The sequence below is a fragment of the Archocentrus centrarchus genome, chromosome 17 (genome assembly GCF_007364275.1).
Source record: "Archocentrus centrarchus isolate MPI-CPG fArcCen1 chromosome 17, fArcCen1, whole genome shotgun sequence".
NCBI lineage: Eukaryota > Metazoa > Chordata > Actinopteri > Cichliformes > Cichlidae > Archocentrus > Archocentrus centrarchus.
This window is the reverse complement of record NC_044362.1, coordinates 18660953-18679031: the sequence shown is the minus strand read 5'-3', so window position 1 is coordinate 18679031 and position 18079 is coordinate 18660953. Positions and strand designations below refer to the sequence as shown.

General features: G+C 41.5%; 1 protein-coding gene across 1 annotated transcript in view; it reads right to left on the bottom strand.

Moving 5' to 3' along the window:
* Positions 1-6954: 6954 nt before the first annotated feature.
* LOC115795903 (tensin-3) overlaps positions 6955-18079 on the bottom strand; it is a 32095-nt gene continuing 20970 nt past the window's right edge. The window contains exons 14-27 of the mRNA XM_030752034.1: positions 16047-16204; positions 15835-15952; positions 15464-15547; positions 13884-14013; positions 13174-13697; positions 12991-13077; positions 12773-12904; positions 10785-10880; positions 10127-10204; positions 9918-9995; positions 9530-9698; positions 9384-9452; positions 9246-9275; positions 6955-9127 (exon numbers count right to left, since the gene is read on the bottom strand). Coding sequence (XP_030607894.1) covers positions 8983-9127; positions 9246-9275; positions 9384-9452; positions 9530-9698; positions 9918-9995; positions 10127-10204; positions 10785-10880; positions 12773-12904; positions 12991-13077; positions 13174-13697; positions 13884-14013; positions 15464-15547; positions 15835-15952; positions 16047-16204 — 1898 coding nt within the window. The 3' untranslated portion in view covers positions 6955-8982. The remainder of the gene's footprint in view (positions 9128-9245; positions 9276-9383; positions 9453-9529; positions 9699-9917; positions 9996-10126; positions 10205-10784; positions 10881-12772; positions 12905-12990; positions 13078-13173; positions 13698-13883; positions 14014-15463; positions 15548-15834; positions 15953-16046; positions 16205-18079) is intronic.

Below are 18079 nucleotides of genomic sequence, written 5' to 3'. Positions count from 1 at the left end.
CTTTTTAACACCCTCCCACCTGATTCAGCGGCCCTGTTTGGCTTGTGCTACAGCTCTGGCTGCCTCCTTCTGTCAGCACACTTCCTCTACCACCATAGTTTGACATTCAGTTGTAGATGCCTTTTGCCAGAAAGATTTTGCTGATCTGAGGCTGAGGCCTTCTCTGCCTTGTTGGATGTGGCCCACTACATCACAATGGAGAAGAACAGATTTGGCCTTTAGCACAGCTGTGGCTGAGGTCCACTTCTTCCGTTTTGCTAGGGTAGGAGCAGCACCTCTCACTACAAGGTCCCAGGAGTCAGTGAGGGACATGTCCAGCCTCACCTTGGCACATTTAAATTCTTCAACCAGGTTAGAAATGGGCAGTGACAGGGCTCTTTTGCCGTACAGTCCAACATTGCTAAGGCATTTTTAAAATTCGAGCCACTTCCTCGCAAGAATTCACTTGCCTTTCCAGTCAATTGGCATGGGATAGCAAGACCTCATACATGGTCATCAGCAACAGGAGTCTAGTCCAAACTGGAAGCACCAGAGCTTCAGTTTCTCTGGAAGTGCCATGTTGTTGATCTGCCTGAGGCTGTTAGCCACATCATGCTGGAGTTGTTTCAGATGCTGGGGGTCTCTGACGTCTGAATTACACCATTGTCTAAGGCTCTTGATGTGCTTCACTAGGATCGCTGATGTGGAACCACTCCTCTGTTAGTTGACCTTTAACAAAGGAGATCCTGCAAGATTTGCTTGGCTTAAACGCAATTCATGCCCACTGAATGGTTTCCTGGAGTTTCTGCAGCATGAGTCTTGTGCATGGTTTTGTTGTTGTAATGATAATCACGTCATCCATGTACACTCTAATTGGCGTAAGATGCAGGCCGCTCCTGGTCCTTTTGCCTCCTACTACCCAACAAGAAATATGTATGATCAGTTCCATCGCCATAATGAATGCTTGGGGGAAATAATGCAGCCACCATGATGCCTGTTTTCAGATGCTGCCAAAAGGTAATGTTGTTCTCTGCTGTTACACAAATCTGGAGATCCTGAAAATAGCTTTTGACCAATTCTGTGATGTGGTTTGGTACACCAAAGTAGTTGAAAGCTGTCCACAAGATCTTGTGAGGGACCAATCTGAGGTCTAGGAAAACCATGTGGAGGTCTCTCTGTTCTTTCTTAGCAGTTTAAATCTGGTGCCAGAGGATATTAGCATGCTCCAGATATCCTTAGAAACCCTGGATCCCAGCCTTCTGCAGTGAAATATGAACAAAGCTGTTTCTTTGAAGGAATAGAGAAAGCCTTTGGGTCAGCAAGCTAACAGAGATCTTTCCCTCTACATTCAGAGGGCTGATCTGGCGAAACTGGCTGATTGATGAAGAGTTATTCTCTTTGGGGATCAGGATACCTCCTGCTCTTCACCGTGCATTTGGTATTACTCCCTTCTTCCATCCTACCTTCATCAGATTCCAGAGGTATTTAAGGGCTCTGGGTGTGTTCTTATAGAGCCTGTATTGGATACCATTGGGCCCAGGGGCTGATGCTGATCTTGAGTGCTTCACGATCTTTTACACCTCACTCCATGTGGGGGACCTTGTATCCATTTGGTGCTTAGGTGCATGAATTGGTGGCATGTCATTCAGGATGGTGACTGGCTCATGCCTCCGGTCATCAGAATAAGTCTTCCTAAGGTGCTCTTCCAGATCTTTTATGGGCACCTTGAGGCTCCCACTCTTCTCTTTGCCTTTGCCTTTGACAAAGCTATATGGTTTGCTGCATAAGTGGTTCCTTGTCTGTTCTTTCCTCTTGTGTTCTCTTCTAAGGTGCTCTGCTCTTCACAACTTTGTCAGTTGCTGCTTTACTAGATCATTAAGTCCCACTCTTTCCAACTTCCTGGCCTTACTTCACTGGTTTCTCAATTGTCTTCTTTCTGTCACCAGCCCCTCAATTTCCCGCTGCCTCCTGGACTTAGACTGGGTTAAAGCTCCTTTCTGCTGCCTCTGTGTCCTACCCTTTATCCCAAACCTTTCAGCGCCATAGCTGTAAATGATGGTGCACATGTTTTCCAGTTTTCTTTCAACAGGACCCTTCTGTTGTTCTAGTAAGAGGACAAGGTCTGAATCACTGGTCTCTCTCTTCTGGCTGGATTTGGGCCACATAATCTGAGGTTACCTTCCTTCCACCTTCCTCTCTGTTGGCGGCAGTGGCTGGCTGGGATCTGGGCTAGAAACTGCTGTTGGCTGTGGTTGGCTGGGCTCTGAGCTGATGGCTACTGTAGGGTCTATGGCAAGTTGAAGTTCATCCGAGGTGCTGATACCCTGATGACTGTAGGGGTTCTCCTGCCTCCGGGCTTCACTCGACTGACTTGGCCTACTTCTTGAGAAGTATTGGTCAATGTGAGACCACTTGATGAGTTTGCCTTGATAGATTTTAGTCCCCTCACCCTTGTTATCTTTGACCAGGCACAGATGCAGCTCTGCAGCTTTTTTCTTGCCAATGCTGATGGTCCATCACTTGCAGTACTGGCTGTTCGATTATTGTCAGTTCCATTCTGTGGTCTTTTACCATAGAATCTGTCCGTGATGAGTCATCTTGTGCCCTTGCTCCCGCAGACTCTGGGGGAATTTTCTTCCTTGAAGTTTTTGTAGCAATAATGGGTGGATCCAAAAACGCTAACCAGCACTGGTCACTAACCCATACCAGCCTCATTGGGGTCTATTCCCCCCTGTCAGCAGTCTTTCCAAGCTACAAAATCCTTACACCCCACCTCCACCAGGTGCACCTTTATCTTCCAGCCTCTGTCCGCTGCCTCAGCATCTTACGCTCATAAGCTTCCACAGCTGGGTCTTCCCAGTGTAATGTCAGTTCGATGATGTAGGTGAGCTGGCAGTAATTAGACCAGAGGACGAGGTCTGGTTGCAGGGTGGTCTTTGCAATCTCCTGAGGAAATATAAGCTTCTGATGCAGGTCAGCTCACATCTGCCAATCCCTGGCTGAGTTCAGTGGGCCAAAATTGGGGGTTGAGGAGCTAGTCCTTAACTTGTTGCCCTCCTGAACACATGCTGGGGGCACAGGAATTTGTAGTACCAAAGTTCATAGATTAATATATCACATACTGTGTGTGCACGTGCGTGTGTGTGTGTGTGTGTGTGTGTGTGTGTGTGTGTGTGTGTGTGTGTGTGCGTGTCCCTCACTCTCAAACACCCTTAGACAACACTTTCCCTATTTTTTCTTGGAATTTGGGATGATTGTGGGGATCCATTGCATCTGTACTTGTGGAGAGAGTGTGTGGAATACACACTGTGCTGAGGTGTGTTGGGGTACAAGAGGAATGAGGTGGCTGCAGATCACATGACAAGTCTGGTACATTCAATGTTATTCTTTTCCCTTAATGGTCTCATGACTGTCTGTCATGTAATTGCCCATGTCTGAGAGCTTTTCGAGCAGACTGTGATCACAGATAAATTGGATGCAAAAGTTTCTATAGTGATTAATATGATAATTGTTTCCCTTTGATTCTGCTCTGACTGGGACCCATACATAGCTTCAACAATTATGCGATTATTGGATATGGGTTGAATAGTGAACAAAATTAAGAGCCAAGACGGCAAAGTCCACCTTTCATCTAATTCCAAGGCCAGTTAATCTTTTTTTTTTTTTTTGGAGTAGTCTGTTATGGTCCCCATTTCTGGAGGCTTAGACCCTGAGGCAGTTCAAAGCTGTAATTAGGCCTAAGCAAAGTGAAGGACATAGAGAAAGAGAGAGGAACTCTCAGCACTCACCCTGACGGATTACAGAGTAGTCGGAAGTGGGCTGTGAGTGGCGCCACTCAATTTAGACCCCAAGCCCCCCTCAGACAGTTACACTTCCTATGTCTCTGTCTCACCTACACTTAGGGGATATTTGAGCCCGTGCATATTAACACATATATGCCCATTTTCTCATGTGTAAAACACTTATTCTTTTTTTCTCACTGCACTCCATTCACTTTTTACCTGAGACATTCTGTTATTTAAATGCTTTCTAATTCAGCACAAATTACTTTGTCATTATGTTTCTTGTGCTTCACAGCCAAAATGATTTAAATGGAACTGAAAACACTATAATGTGATTTATTCTTGTAAACTGGCTTGTTGCAGACACGCATAGAAAAGACACTGTTATGGCTGCTGGGTATCAATCAGTCAGTACTAAACACTGTAGTCGCTGACCACATCTCTAGTCCCGAATTTCAGCCCAGCCAGGGGATTTAGTGGCCCAAACTACTGCAGCACATACCAGGATTCATGCTCCAAAATTTTTGGAGTAGTGTTTTGATAATAAGGAAAACTATGAATTTATTGAAAATTTTTATTCAGGGGTTAAAAAACAATAATGAGAGTCTCTTCTCTTGTATGATGAAATAATGTATTAATTTATATGAAATGGTTTTAAAAACAACAGGTGCTTTTGGTTTTGAGGTAGTTTGGGTAGATGAGTGTATGTCAGAAACCACAATCATCCAATCTCCAGATTCTTTCGGCCTCTGCTGAAAGCCAAGCATGGGCCTCAAATTGTGCAGCCATCCCAGAACGCAGTTTCTATTTTTGTCCACCAACCTTTGTTCTGCCTCAGAGGAAAGAGGTGGGTCCTGCCCCACCAATTAAGTGTCTGTAAAAAAGCTGTAGAACTTGGGTGATCGAGGACTGAGAACCAGTTCTGTCAAATGGGTAAACAAGGCCTTTCACCTCCAAATTATCTGCAAAATGAAATTTGGAGAGGCTGGTGTGAATCTGTAAAGGGGTTACTGCAAAGTTGGTATTTGCTGAGACAAAGATAATGTATGCGACTGGGATCAGCAATGTTATCACAGCTTCTTATAACTACAGGAAGCTGACAAAGAAACCCACATATACTGTCTAGTTTTAGTCAGTCCTAAATAATTAAAATAGCCTGGTAATAGTAAATATGAAGAGGAATGAATTAATCTTAATAGTAAATTATTGCTGTATTGTATTCGACCTACATATCCTACATGCTTGCACACACTGTTATTACCTATGTGAAATATTGTTTCTCCTGACAGCTTCCTCTGTAATCTGATGATCTTGGTTGCATTTCTGGACTTTCCCGTCCTTCTTTTATTTCAAGACCACTCCACACTAAATAACAGAGGAAGATGGGCTCTGTGCAGTCACCACAACTGGGCCTTCACTTCCTTCCAGCCCTCCCCGGGAATTCTTCACTTTCACCACCTGCAGACAGACAGTAGTGGGGGTGGGGGGTTCCTTTCCCGTTACACCTTTCCTCCTTCTTATCTCTGAAAATTTATTCCCTCTCTGTGCCATAAGAGCAACCTGCCCAGACTTGCCTGGAAGAACTCTTTTAGTGCACTTTATAAATGAGAGTGGACACGTGTATTGGATATGTGCATATGCAACAAGTAAGAAAGCTGTATTCGCACGCTATGGACATTTGTGTGTCAGCTGCATTAAAAGTTGCGGTGTTCCACTTTGGTGTGTAACAATTGCTGGCCTGTTTTGCTCTAAAGCAACACCAACAAAGTTGATTTTGACATGGGAATTCAGCCACATCACAGAAGTTTTGTGTTGCTAGTGTCCTCTGCTGGCCACACATTGATATGAATCATACACACTGGCCACTTTATTAGGGTCCACTGTTCAACTGCTTGTTAATGCAGATGTGTATTGAATCAGACGATCACATGGCAGCAGCTCAGCGCATTCAAGCATGTAGGCATGGTAAAGATGACCTGCTGAAGTTCTTGTCTTGTTGATGCCAGAGGTCAGAGGAGAATGGCCAGACTGCTTTGAGCTGATAGGATGGCAACAGTAACTCAAATAAGTACTCGTTACAACCAAGGTATGCAGAAGAGCATCTCTGAACTCACAATACATGGAAATTTGAAGCAGATGGATTACAGCATTAGGAGGCCACAGTGGGTGCCACTCCTGTCAGTTAAGAATAGGAAACTGAGCCTACAACTCACACGGGCTCACCAAAATTGGACAATAGAAGATTGGAAAACTGTTGCCTGGTCTGATGAGTCTTGATTTCTGATGTGACATTCAAATGGCAGGGTTAGAATTTGGTGTAAACTACATGAAATTATGGACCCATCCTGCCGTGTGTCAGAGGTTCAGGCTGGTGGTGGAGTTGTATCAATGTGGGGGATATTTTCTTGGTACGTTTTGGGCCTCTTAGTACCAACTGAGCATTGTTTGAATGCTACAAGCTATCTGAGTATTGTTGCTGACCATGTCCATTCCTTTATGACCACAGTGTACTCATCTTCTGATCGCTGCTTCCAACAGGATAACACACTATATCACAAAGCTCATATTATCTTAAACTGAAGTATTTCTTTGACATGACAATGAGTTCACTTTACTGAAACGGGCTCCACAGTAACCAGATTTCAATCCAATAGAGCACTGTTGGGATCTGGTGGAACAGGAGATTTACATCATGGATGTGTAACTGACAAATCTGCATCCACTGTGCTATCATGTCAGTATGGAGCATGAGGAATATGAAGAAGCTTTTCCTGCACTGTTGAATGCTGTTGAATCGAAGAATTAAAGCAGCTCTAAAAGTTAAAGGAGACCTATTAAACTGGCCACTGAGTGCATATCATTTCTTTACAGAAATATATTGGGTCTATAACCTTTCAAAAACATTATTAAATTTCTGAGTTAATAGTTATAATAGACCACAATGTGTGAAAGTTTATATAGAAGACCCTAAAGGTAAAAAGCCTGAGACCTCTGAGAAGCAGGAATCAAGCTTACTGTCTTTAATTCATTGAATTATATTTCAAATTCTAAGATACCAATATGTTTACAAGGTTACTCCTAATAATCCTGAAGTCTTGATAGTATATTTCAATAAGACTGAAATTTGAAGGTAATATTTTGATTGAAGCCAACCAAGAGCGCAGTGTACACAATTTTCATTTATTTTCTCATTTGCTGGTAGATATTACCATCCTGGGGTCTTTATGCTTATATAAAGCTGCATAGCATAGCTTAGCACAAAGATACAAGAACAGGAAATAGCACTAAATTAACCTGTTCTAATCAAGAGAAACAATTACCCAATCTAGCACCTCTAAAGTTCATGCAAAAACCAACAAATAACCATTTTACAGCACTGGATATGAGGCTAATTGTCCCGCTTGTTGCTGAATCTACTGGATCAAGATTAAATAAATGTTCCATTATGTTTATTATTTACACAACTCAACAAAAACATGGCAATGCCCATACACAAATAAATCATTCATATGTAGCATGTTTTACATAGAGGCACATCATCGTATGAGATAAGTATGAGGTACACATAATAGGTCATGAAAATGATAAGTGTGCATATGATGCAAGAATATCACCAGTTGTTAGTGTGGTTGTAGGTCCGTCTCTGGATAAAATGGTTACCCAACACAAATCCATTTCTATGGTCATCGTCTTTTTATACAGTGTCAACAAACAATCAGCTGCAGTAATAACAGAGATTTTTCCAGGAGCAAATGTGTATCATTGACAGATGACTAGTTAATTATGCTAAACACTAAACCTATTTGTGCAAATTACAACACTGACCTCTTTCTACCTTCTGTTTTCTTCTCAATAACAGCATTTGTTTGATCAAAATAGCAGCCTATATGTGGGTGTGTGTTTTTACACATTTAGTTTAAAAAACAAAAAAATACAACTATGTGTATACTGCTTTATTTTTGACACTGAAAGACTGCAGTGTTGTTCTCTGTCACATCAAGACCATCTCTCCAGTCCATTACATATTGCATATGTACAGGGATGATCCCCCCGCTAGTCAGGGCGTGTGGATACATCTTTAAGACATTGCGGCTGGTCCAGTCATGCCCCACAGCTTGCCTATAAAGCACTTGTGCTGGCGTGAAAACCCTGATAATTTGATCAGAATGTGTCTCCAAGCAGCCCTAAAGCTGCAAAGACTCTTCACTCAGAGAACCAAGTTCACAATGTAACATTGCATTTTTAGTCCACACAAAGTAAAAAATGATTGTAGCAGAGAGCAGAATTCCTTTTGTACCATCTACGCAAAGTACTAATGTGTTTTTAACCAGTTTCTGTCAAGTCAGAATATATATTAGGGTATAATTAAAATATTTTTCTACAACTTTTCTCATTTAAACACCTGCACGCACACACACACACACACACACACACACACACACACACACACACACACACACACACACACACACACACACGTTCGCACTTAAAATGTTGACAGCTTTAAAAGTGATCATTCTCAAACACATCTTATGACAAAATTGATTTAACAGGTTCAAAGAAGCCACTTAATGCAACATATTGTACAAAAGGCCGTGTAAAAAAAAAAAAAAAAAAAAAAAAGAAAGAAACATTTACATTGCATAGATTAAATAACCATGCATGTGATGAAGGTAGACACAAAGTCCAAATTATACATACTTGCAACACTGCTTTTGCATCTTTTTAAATCCACTGAGAAATCCTGCATGCTGGATTAATGCAGCATAGAGGTATTTCTACATCAGGTACAACTTGATAAAATCTTAATGAATGCTTGCATGAAGTTTTTTGGCTTTGGGGTTAAATAAGAGAGACACATACATACAACAATGTAGAGTTTTTCTTGGTTTGTCCATAAAATGCTATGAATGAATAACAAAAGCAGCCTTAGTATAAGGAAGTTAAAATATGTTAATAATGATTATATTACTATGTAAGACATTACAGTTGTAAACCAGGCGAAAATAATGATGATTTACTGGGTTGATTTACAGTTCTATTACTGAATGTCACTGAATGTCCTTGTACAGGTGATCATTATACACTTGTGTCATATCCAGTTAAAAATCCAGGTCACCACCATCTTAAGTCATTATATTTAATCCTTTCTTCAGCCGGTCGGTCTTTGATTTGTTGTTTGTACTCGCTGCGAACATCTGTCCAGGTGATCCACTTGGTCTTACTTACTCTTATGCGAACCAATCATCACCTTGGACACAAAGTTGACAATAGCGCTTGCTGGCTGCTCAGGGTCATGCTCCGCAAACAGGTGGCATATGTTGTCCGTCGACGTGCCAGTTTTCCTCGCCACAAAGCCGAAGATTCTGCAGAGGGGAAACAAAGTAGTTAGCAGCAGCACTGTCATCTGCTTCAAGCAGGTGGTCTGCCTTTAAAAAGAGCTGCTTTCATGGACTGTGCAAAAAAGTATAATGGTTTACTTACCTTGCTGATGGGCAGCCATCGTTTTTCCACCTATGGAAAGTAAAAAGGGTATATTAGTATCATCTTGGCAGGACCTGTTAAACACACTGAATCTTGGCAAGTGGGCATATGTTTGAACATTAAATCAGCAATACTCACTTTCTATCTTGAGGGTCCAGAGCACAGTATATTACTGTGTTGACATTGTAATGCCTCCTGAAAAAGAGCCTAAAAGAAGCAAAATTATGTTAAGAAATGCAGAGCTATGCATATATGAGGAGTGTAAAAATGTGTGTTGTACTCACTTCCGCTGGTTGTCAGTGAGGGTGATTCCCTGAGAAGAAACTTTGAAGTGGACCACAGTGGAGGTTGGTGGAGGGTTGGAGTTCAGGATCATAGTGGTGGCCTTCTGCACTGCCTGGACGCCCGTTAGTGACTCCATTTCCACAGAGCCCAGGTACCAAACATTACAGGCTGCAGCAGACAAGTTCAAATTACACTTGGATTTGCAAAGTGCAAATAAACGGCAAAGCATGTGCATTACGTGACACAAGGCATAATAACAGGACAAGCAAAATGCCTCATTTTTACAACAGAACAGCACACAGGGATTGTGTCTGTGTTCATGTGATGTCACGCCATCTGTTTGTCACAATCGCTTTTCATAGCAAGTGATCTAAGAAACCTGATTACCTGCACCCTGTTTTAGCAGCTCAGCAGCAGAGTTTGTTACTGATTGTGAGGTGTTCTCCACGACATCTTCAAGAGGATCTATGAACAAGAAAACAATGAGATTATCCAGCAAAAACCTCAACAGCACCATCAACAGATGAAAACATTAAACTGGCAGACAGTTAAACATAGAGACCGGCAGATGTTGGTAGCCACAACTTGAATAATACCTTTGTCAGGTATGATAAGTTTACAGGGCAGGGCCAAGGGAGTGATTGAATGCTGGTAGACCAATGCAGTTAAGCTTCCTGTAAAACAATAGCATATTAAATTAGAATTATATTTTTTTGAATTACTGACAGATCAGTTTATTGTAAAAAACAAACAAACCAAAAAAATTTCATGCAAGAGTGCAAAATATCACGCATAGCTTAATTTGCAAATTGTCGGCAATCTTACTTTTCTTTTGCTTTAAAAGAAAAGTAAGGGAGCAACATAAAGAAGAAAACAATAGAATAAAATCCTCATCAATGAAACAAGTAACTTGTTAATTTGATGGATAATCCGTGCACATTCATGGATGTTTGGACACATCAACTTCTACATTAACTTCTACTTATAGCTTACATTATAAGATAGAGAGGCAAAAAAATGCCAAAAAAAAAAAAATCAGATATAAACTATGAAACACTGAATAAAATTCTAGGTGCTTCAGTCTCTCACAGTCTATCACAGTCCTCTTCTGGTTGTGGTACAATGCACCAAACACCAATAGAGGGCAGTATTGTTCATAAAGTGTTGCTCTTTTCTGTAGTGTGGCCAAACATCCAGATGGTGCCACTGATGTGTACTATCTATCTAAAAATCTTGAATAGAGCATGTACTTACCAAAATATGGCTCATTGGGGCAGCCCTTCAGCCGCACTCCTTTCTGTGTGCACTCAATCAGAAAGTGGCGCACTAATTCATTTGACAGATCTCCTCCTGTTAAAAAACAAACAAAAAAAATAAGTAACTACTTACAATAGTATAGTTGCATTTGAAAGTCTAGAATCAGGGGTGTCAAACCTAGGGCCCCTGGAGCCTGCCAGTGACTCCAGTCTGGCCTTTTTGCAAGTGTGAAAACTGCAGGAAAGACATTAATTATTCATTCTTTCAATAGACAGCACTGCTATTCCTGGTATGGAAAGTTAAAAGCTTTCAATAAGTTTGCATCATAAAGAAGTAAATTACTTTTTTGTTTAGTTACAAAATATTCAAAGGTGAAGGCTTTTGCCCATGTAGGGCCTCTTTAATTAGTTATCCATATCTAATGAAACGTCTTGTTAAAACTGCACTTAATTTTCAACTCTGGCTCATCATCAGCTCTTTTGTAAAGGGACAGTTTAAGAAATGTGAACACTGTCAGAAAACATTTTTTACTTCTTTACAAAAAAAGAAAACTTAAAAAAAAAAAAAAAACATGTATATAGGCTGTTGTGAAAAGTTTTTACCAATTCAGATCAAACTGGGCTTTCTGTGGCATATAAACCAATGAATTAACCTCTGCTCTACACTTACTCTGACCTGCATAACCATCTCCTAGCAGTTAGCTCGGTACCACACATAATTTCCCAGCCTTTAAGTGTTACGTAAAACATATTAAATTGCTACATTCATTCTCCACAGAGATTAAGTGGATTATGATTCAACAGACGCTCTTCTGAAGGGGCAGGACGAGCGAATGTGAGGAATGTCTTGACACAAAAGCTCGGGGAAAAGACCGCTCCTCAAAGTGGGTTGGGTTTCACACTTATAAGCGGTCACAATACCCAAAGCTCAAAGTCTGAAGTTGGACTGTGTCGTGATGTCACCACAGGTGCTGTTGGACTGCAGAAGGGTGAAATCAAACAAAAGGGCAGGTGTGAATTGGGAGGGGGCACATGAAAGGACTCCACACAGCAGCGAGGTGGTGCAGACAGGGCATAAGGGCATCTTTTGTGCCCCTCTGTGTTGTTTCTGTCAGAAAATATATTTCATAAATAATCAGACTATTTCTGACCCACACTGTGTGGGATTCATTGTTCTTCACATTCCTTTTTCAAGTAAGAAAATGCTGATTGTGTCTATATCATAACTCATATCATATCATAAGCAGAGTCCTCTAGAGACTCTGTGTTCATTACAAAGAAAAAAACAAACAAACAAAAAAATCCTTCAGTTTATTTTCTAAATATGCAAAACCAACAAACCAGGAAGACAATCAATGACCAAACAAAAAGCTTGCTCTGACCTCAGTCCTCAGACTGACAGACTTCTCAGACAGACAGAGTTACAGTATGTGGGACAGAGAGCTTCCATGAGAAGGCACTGGGATTATAGCAGGCTTATGGACCCAGCACATCTTTTGTTAACGAGTGAAACACTAGCTGTACATCTAAGAGTATCAGGCAATAGGGGTCTCTTTGGCTTCATCGTAATGATGCCCAGGAGAGAAACACAGAATGAAGAGAGTTCACACAAAAACAGAGAGAGAGGAACTCTCAGGTTCCACTGTGACGGTGCGTACAGTGGGCTGTAACTGAAGATGGCTTTGTCCGTGATTATGTTATGCACCATTCCCAGGATTGTCCATACCACTGGACCAATCTCTGATACCTCGACTATGAATGAATTTCTCTGCAATACCCTGAGGTCCGTTCATTGCCCTGAGATATATGTGCTATATAAATAAATTAAACCTGACCTGAATGATCCATTTAAAGTATGTTGCTTACGCCGACGGTGTTTTCTTTCCCAAATGTTGACACAGTTCAATTAAGTTTAAAAACTAAAAAAAAAAAAGAAAAAAGAAAAAAAAAGGCATTTGATCTTTTAATCATTCGCATGTACTGTACCTTTTTTGTTCTGCTGGAGAACTGAGGGAGGGGGTGTAGCCACCTTCATAGCCAGACCGTAGGCCCCCCTGAAGGAGTGGCTGTCCCGCACAATAAAGCAGCCTGGCTCCTTATCTTTCAAGACTGAAATAGCTGAAGAAAGAGAAAGAATGATTGTGAGGTAGCTCTAGAGTTTTCTTAGCAAAAAAAAACAATAATTGTTTACACTTGGCACCTACCTTGATCCCTTGAGATGTCTGGCTTATACCAGAATTTTGACGTGTCCTGCACAAATTTTACAGTAACCTGCTTGTTGGCCAGCACATCTGGAAAACACACACAAAGAAAAATAAAAATCAACCAAAACACCCAACAAGCCATGTGACACCCACAGGGTTTTTAGTTTCTTTAGCACCCCTTACCTGGCAGAGGTGAGGTGGTGCCTGATGTCTGAGCTGACAAGTCAGGCAAGATGTTGGGGAAAGGAATACTCAGGGAGCTACCACTGTGGGGACTTGAGAATCCACTGAGGGCTGGAGAGGCTGTTCCCAGTGAGTGATCCCCATCTGATGCCCTCTTCTTTTCAGGTAGAAGTGGAGGCTGCATTTGGGGTACCTGATTCTGCCCGTCCATTGAGGGTAAAAGATCCCTGTCCAGGTTTGGACAGTCTGTGCCATAGCTAAGGCCTGAGTCATCCTGCTCGTCAAAGCTTTGAGCAGGACTACGGTTGAGAGCATAGCTAGCCATACGGCTTCGCTGGTTGCTTCGAGGAGAGCTGTGGGCATTAGGGGAAGGGTGGATGTGAGGGTGGTTCAAGGGAGGAGAGTGGTGGCCATAGTCCAGTGACAAGGAGTGCTGCAGTGGCTGTCTTGCAGAGGGATAGCTACTCAAAGAGGAGTGGTGGGTCAGGATAGGATGCTCTGGCCAGGGCTGGTTCTTGTTTGAGCTGGAGTTACAAAAAAAAAAGAAAAAGAAATCAGAGTATGGGAACATTTTATTACTGCAGGTATTAATACAGAAACTGAAGACGTGTAATTAATATTAAGGGCTTCTATTAAAGAATCAACTTTTTTCTCACTGATGGTTAAGAAAAAATGGGTGCTAGGAGGTTTCATGCAAGTCAGAGCTCTACCTGACTGTCTGCTGAAGGCTCCCAACAATAGAGGCAGAGTATGCAGAACTTAGCATCCTGTGGCAGTTAATGGAGGGGTCTGGCAAACTCTCTACTGCGACCTGATTGATCTCTGAATATTCCCTGGGCTCTGTGTAAGAAAAAACACAGATGTTACAAGCACACTTCTGAACAGAGTCAGGGTATCCATTTTATAACTTGTTTAAATGAAAATAAACACAAGCAAGGAAAACGATTGAGAAAAGCTGCAAAAAAGTAAAACTTTGGAATGTTTGAATATGCAAAAAATAAGCTCGCTGCAACATGTGAAACAGCATGATCTGCAGAAATATCAGCCAAAAAGAGTAGAAAATAATTCATGCCGATAAAGCTTGGGGTGCTTTCAAGTACCAGACATTAAAGTTGTATTTGAAATGTTATCAAAACTGTTCATATGACCTTATACCCACCCAGGTGTTCAGCAAATAAAGCTCAACAAGCTACTCCAACAATTACCTAAAGCTTTACGCGAGTGCAGCTGGGCAAACTGACGTCCCTAAAAAATTCTGACTTTCCAGCCGGGTTTTCTCTAGGTTTATGGAAACCAGAGGTGCAAAGCTGAAAGAGTAACTGGTTTCTTCTTGTTCCCATTTTCCCTCTGTGTACACAGAGCCACTTTCATGGGGAAGAAAAGTTCTTTTTTGCACCATGCTTCCTGACCCACAGTAACCATGGAGATGTGGCAGGGCTGAATGCGGCGCTTCTTGCCTGAATATCTGAGGTAGTAAGAGGCACAGCAGGGGCACAGCTCTGCTCCCAGGCCCTACAACCTTTAGACATACTGTAGATCTCTATGGAAACAAAGGGTTTGGTCCATAGAGGGATTCTGGATGAAACATCACGAGGACTTTAAATGAGTTTCTATAGTTTTGAGAAAGCTTGACTGACAAAGACTAAACATTAAAAAAAGCAACATTAAAGAATTTTGGAAAGTCCACCAGGCCTGTTGCAACAAAGTGCTATAAATGCACTCCTTCTCAAACTCCATCCATCCGTCTCTAAAAACATTTCAACAATCTCACAGCCTGGGTGTTTTCCACACTGGATAAAGGCCAAAGAAAAACAAAACAAAAGAAACATGAAAAAAAAAAAAAAAAACGAAACCTTTTAATATGAAAAACAACACAATTATGTCTAAAAAAGGGTTTCTGTGCAGGTCATGACCATACAGACATTCTTTAGAAACCAAGCACCAGGTGGTTAGGAATCTCCCTGCTTTTGCAACATCTTTTTCCCTCTGTGTCCAAACTGCTAAAAGTCCTCAGAAAACAACGCAACAATTATTTCATAAAACAAGAAAAATCCAAAATACGTCTCCTGTCTCTGTCTTGTAATGAAAACATGCTAAAAAGCACACACACAAAAAAAAAGATTTGCGTAAATGTAAAAAATCAGAGAGAGAAATGTTTTTTTATGTCACTGTTCTATTTTCTCGTGGGCATTCTTAAGAGCTCCTGTTTGAATGTTTGCATTACTGTTTCATGTGAGCTTTAATTTTCCCAAACAAATAAGCTCAGTTTGGAGAACTCTGAAGAACCTACCATGGTCAGTTCTGTAGCCTGCATAAGACTGCATGCTGGGAGACGGGGTAGTCCTGTGGTAAGTCACCTCTGACAGGTTTTTCACTGAAAATACACAGCACATGAGCACGGGGCGTTTAATGACGGTCACAAAAACACACACTATTGGCTTAGGCAAGGGTGCCTCTGAGTAAAACGTGCAGGTGGCGGGCAAAGACAACTGCGCACTAGCTTTGAATTCTATGCTATTCTCACATTGCACAAGCGGGTGTAGGTGGACATCACAGGGGCTGGTTGGTCCTTCCAATCATTCTGTGGTGATCATTTGAATGTTTACATGCGTCTCTGTCAGGTCTCCAGTGCATGTGTGAAAACTACACCAGTGTGCTTACCATAAGGTGTTGGTGGAGAGATGGGGAATGCAGGAGTGGGTGGAGGTATGTCAGTGCTGTCTATGTCTGCGTCGTGGCCTCTGTAATCTGCGCTGTCACTTCGGTATAGTATGGAATGCTGAAACAAACATTGCATACATGCATACGGCCAGAACTTAATGTTAAGCGGAAAGCATGTAATTTAAACACACTGTACACCCATCTGTATTCACCTGGGACTGTGGCACACAGGGGGAATATGTCCGTTGGACTCTGTACTCCTCTGTCTCACCCCATCTTGAGTTACAGAAGCCTGGATGATCCATGACGTCCCTTCCTTGGCAACTTAGAGTCCGTGTGACACCCACTCGCCCTTCACTGGACTGGATAGCTGCGTACAAACAGGTAGACAGCGGTAAGAAGGTCATTAAATGTTAACACACTTACATGCATCACTGATTTCAAGGAAGTGATTTGCATTAAAGACTCCAATGAGAAATAAGCAGTGCTTTGACCTTTGGTACCTTTGGAAAAAGTGGTCACAGGAGTCACAGTGAATTGATAAAAGACTTTTTGGAGCAGTATGGTTATAAAGAATTATCATAGTATCAATAATACTTTTTTTCTGATTACAATGTATCAAAATTTCTTAAATATCAAAGCAATTAAGTGTGTTCCAATCCACTCTTCAAACGCTTAATTGGACACAACACAGTGCAGGAATAATAATATGACCTATTATGATAATATGATCATGTCTATCATTATATAATTCTGCCTTATCTGGAACAGTTTGGGAATATGTGACATCTGAAAATTGAAAAGGTTTGCCACTTGTAATGTTTTGAGAGGACAGCTGAGGAATGCTGGAAGTCTAGCTAGATGGTGTTGAGTGTGGATTCGTGTTGAGTGTGTATTGGGATGGGTGGGTGGGAGGTGTTCAATGTTGTGACTGCTCCGAAGCACGCAGCCACTCAGCACCAGGCTGTTAATTTGAGCCCTCCCAGTGAGCTCCGACCTCTCAGCTCTGAAGAATGCTCATGGCACAGAAGTGCTAATGCTTGGCCTCATTGCTCACTTTGTCTGAGGTGAGTATGGATGACAGACAGTGCTGTGTTCATGCATGGCAGTATTTCTTCTTATATAGCTGTGGGTCTATGTACAGCACTGAGCAAGTCTTGAGTCACCCCGCATTTCTTTATATTTTGCTTCCAAGGTGCCAGAATATCTTGAACCTTTTAAAGTGGACTTGAGCAATAGTTCTTCGGGTTCTCTGAAGGTCTTTCAACCTTTTCCTTTGGACATTGGCTGCTTTTCACTCATTTTCAGTCCAGTCACTGTGGACCATTTTCATATGAATCTTTTTTTTGTCTGTTAACCAAGTTTGGCTCTTAAACATTAACCTATAAATCATTCAAGAATTTAAAAAGGCACCTGATTCAACAGATGAACCAGTGTTGTCTCTACACATAACTTATCAAAGAGTCAATTTTAAATAGTGTCTTATGGCACTTTGTTACTTGCAGTCTAATATAAAAACATGCATTTTGTTCCCATTTATGTAGTTCAATCTACAAAAATTGTAAATAACAACACAGTTTGACAGGCATCAAACAGCATTTTTGCACCATCACATTGATTCTATTAGCCAAAAACTTATGTCTCAGCATGGTGTGCAGTGGGTCCTTCAAAAGTTTGAGGAAACTGGACAAGTAGAGGACAAAAGAAAAAGCATCAGACCTAAAACACTAACTTCAGCAGACAAAGAGTATCTGAAAGTCATGTTCTTAAGAAACCGGAAAAAATCCAGAAAAGATCTGACACAGGATGCATCTGCCCCTTCAGTTGATCCATCTATTGTTCACTGAAGCCTCATCAGAAATGGCTTCAGTGGAAGGCCATTCTTAAGGAAGGGAAATGGGGATAAAAGGCTGAGGTATGCCAGATTACACAAGAACTGGGCTGAAAAATCAGTGCCAACTGGTCTTATGGAGAGATGAATCCAAATCTGCAATTTTTGGTTCAAATCACTGCCAATGTATATGTAGGAGATCAGGAGAGAGGTACAACAGGAAGAGTCTAAAGTCATCAGTGAAACACAGTGGAGGCTCTGTGGTTCGGGCTGCATTTCAGCCACTGGTGTTGGGGATCTTGCCATCTGGAATGTGTTGCCAGTAACTACATTTTTTTAACATGACAATGATCCCAAACATGATGCCAGTGCAGTAATAGAATACCTGGATAAAAAACACAATGAAACGCTATC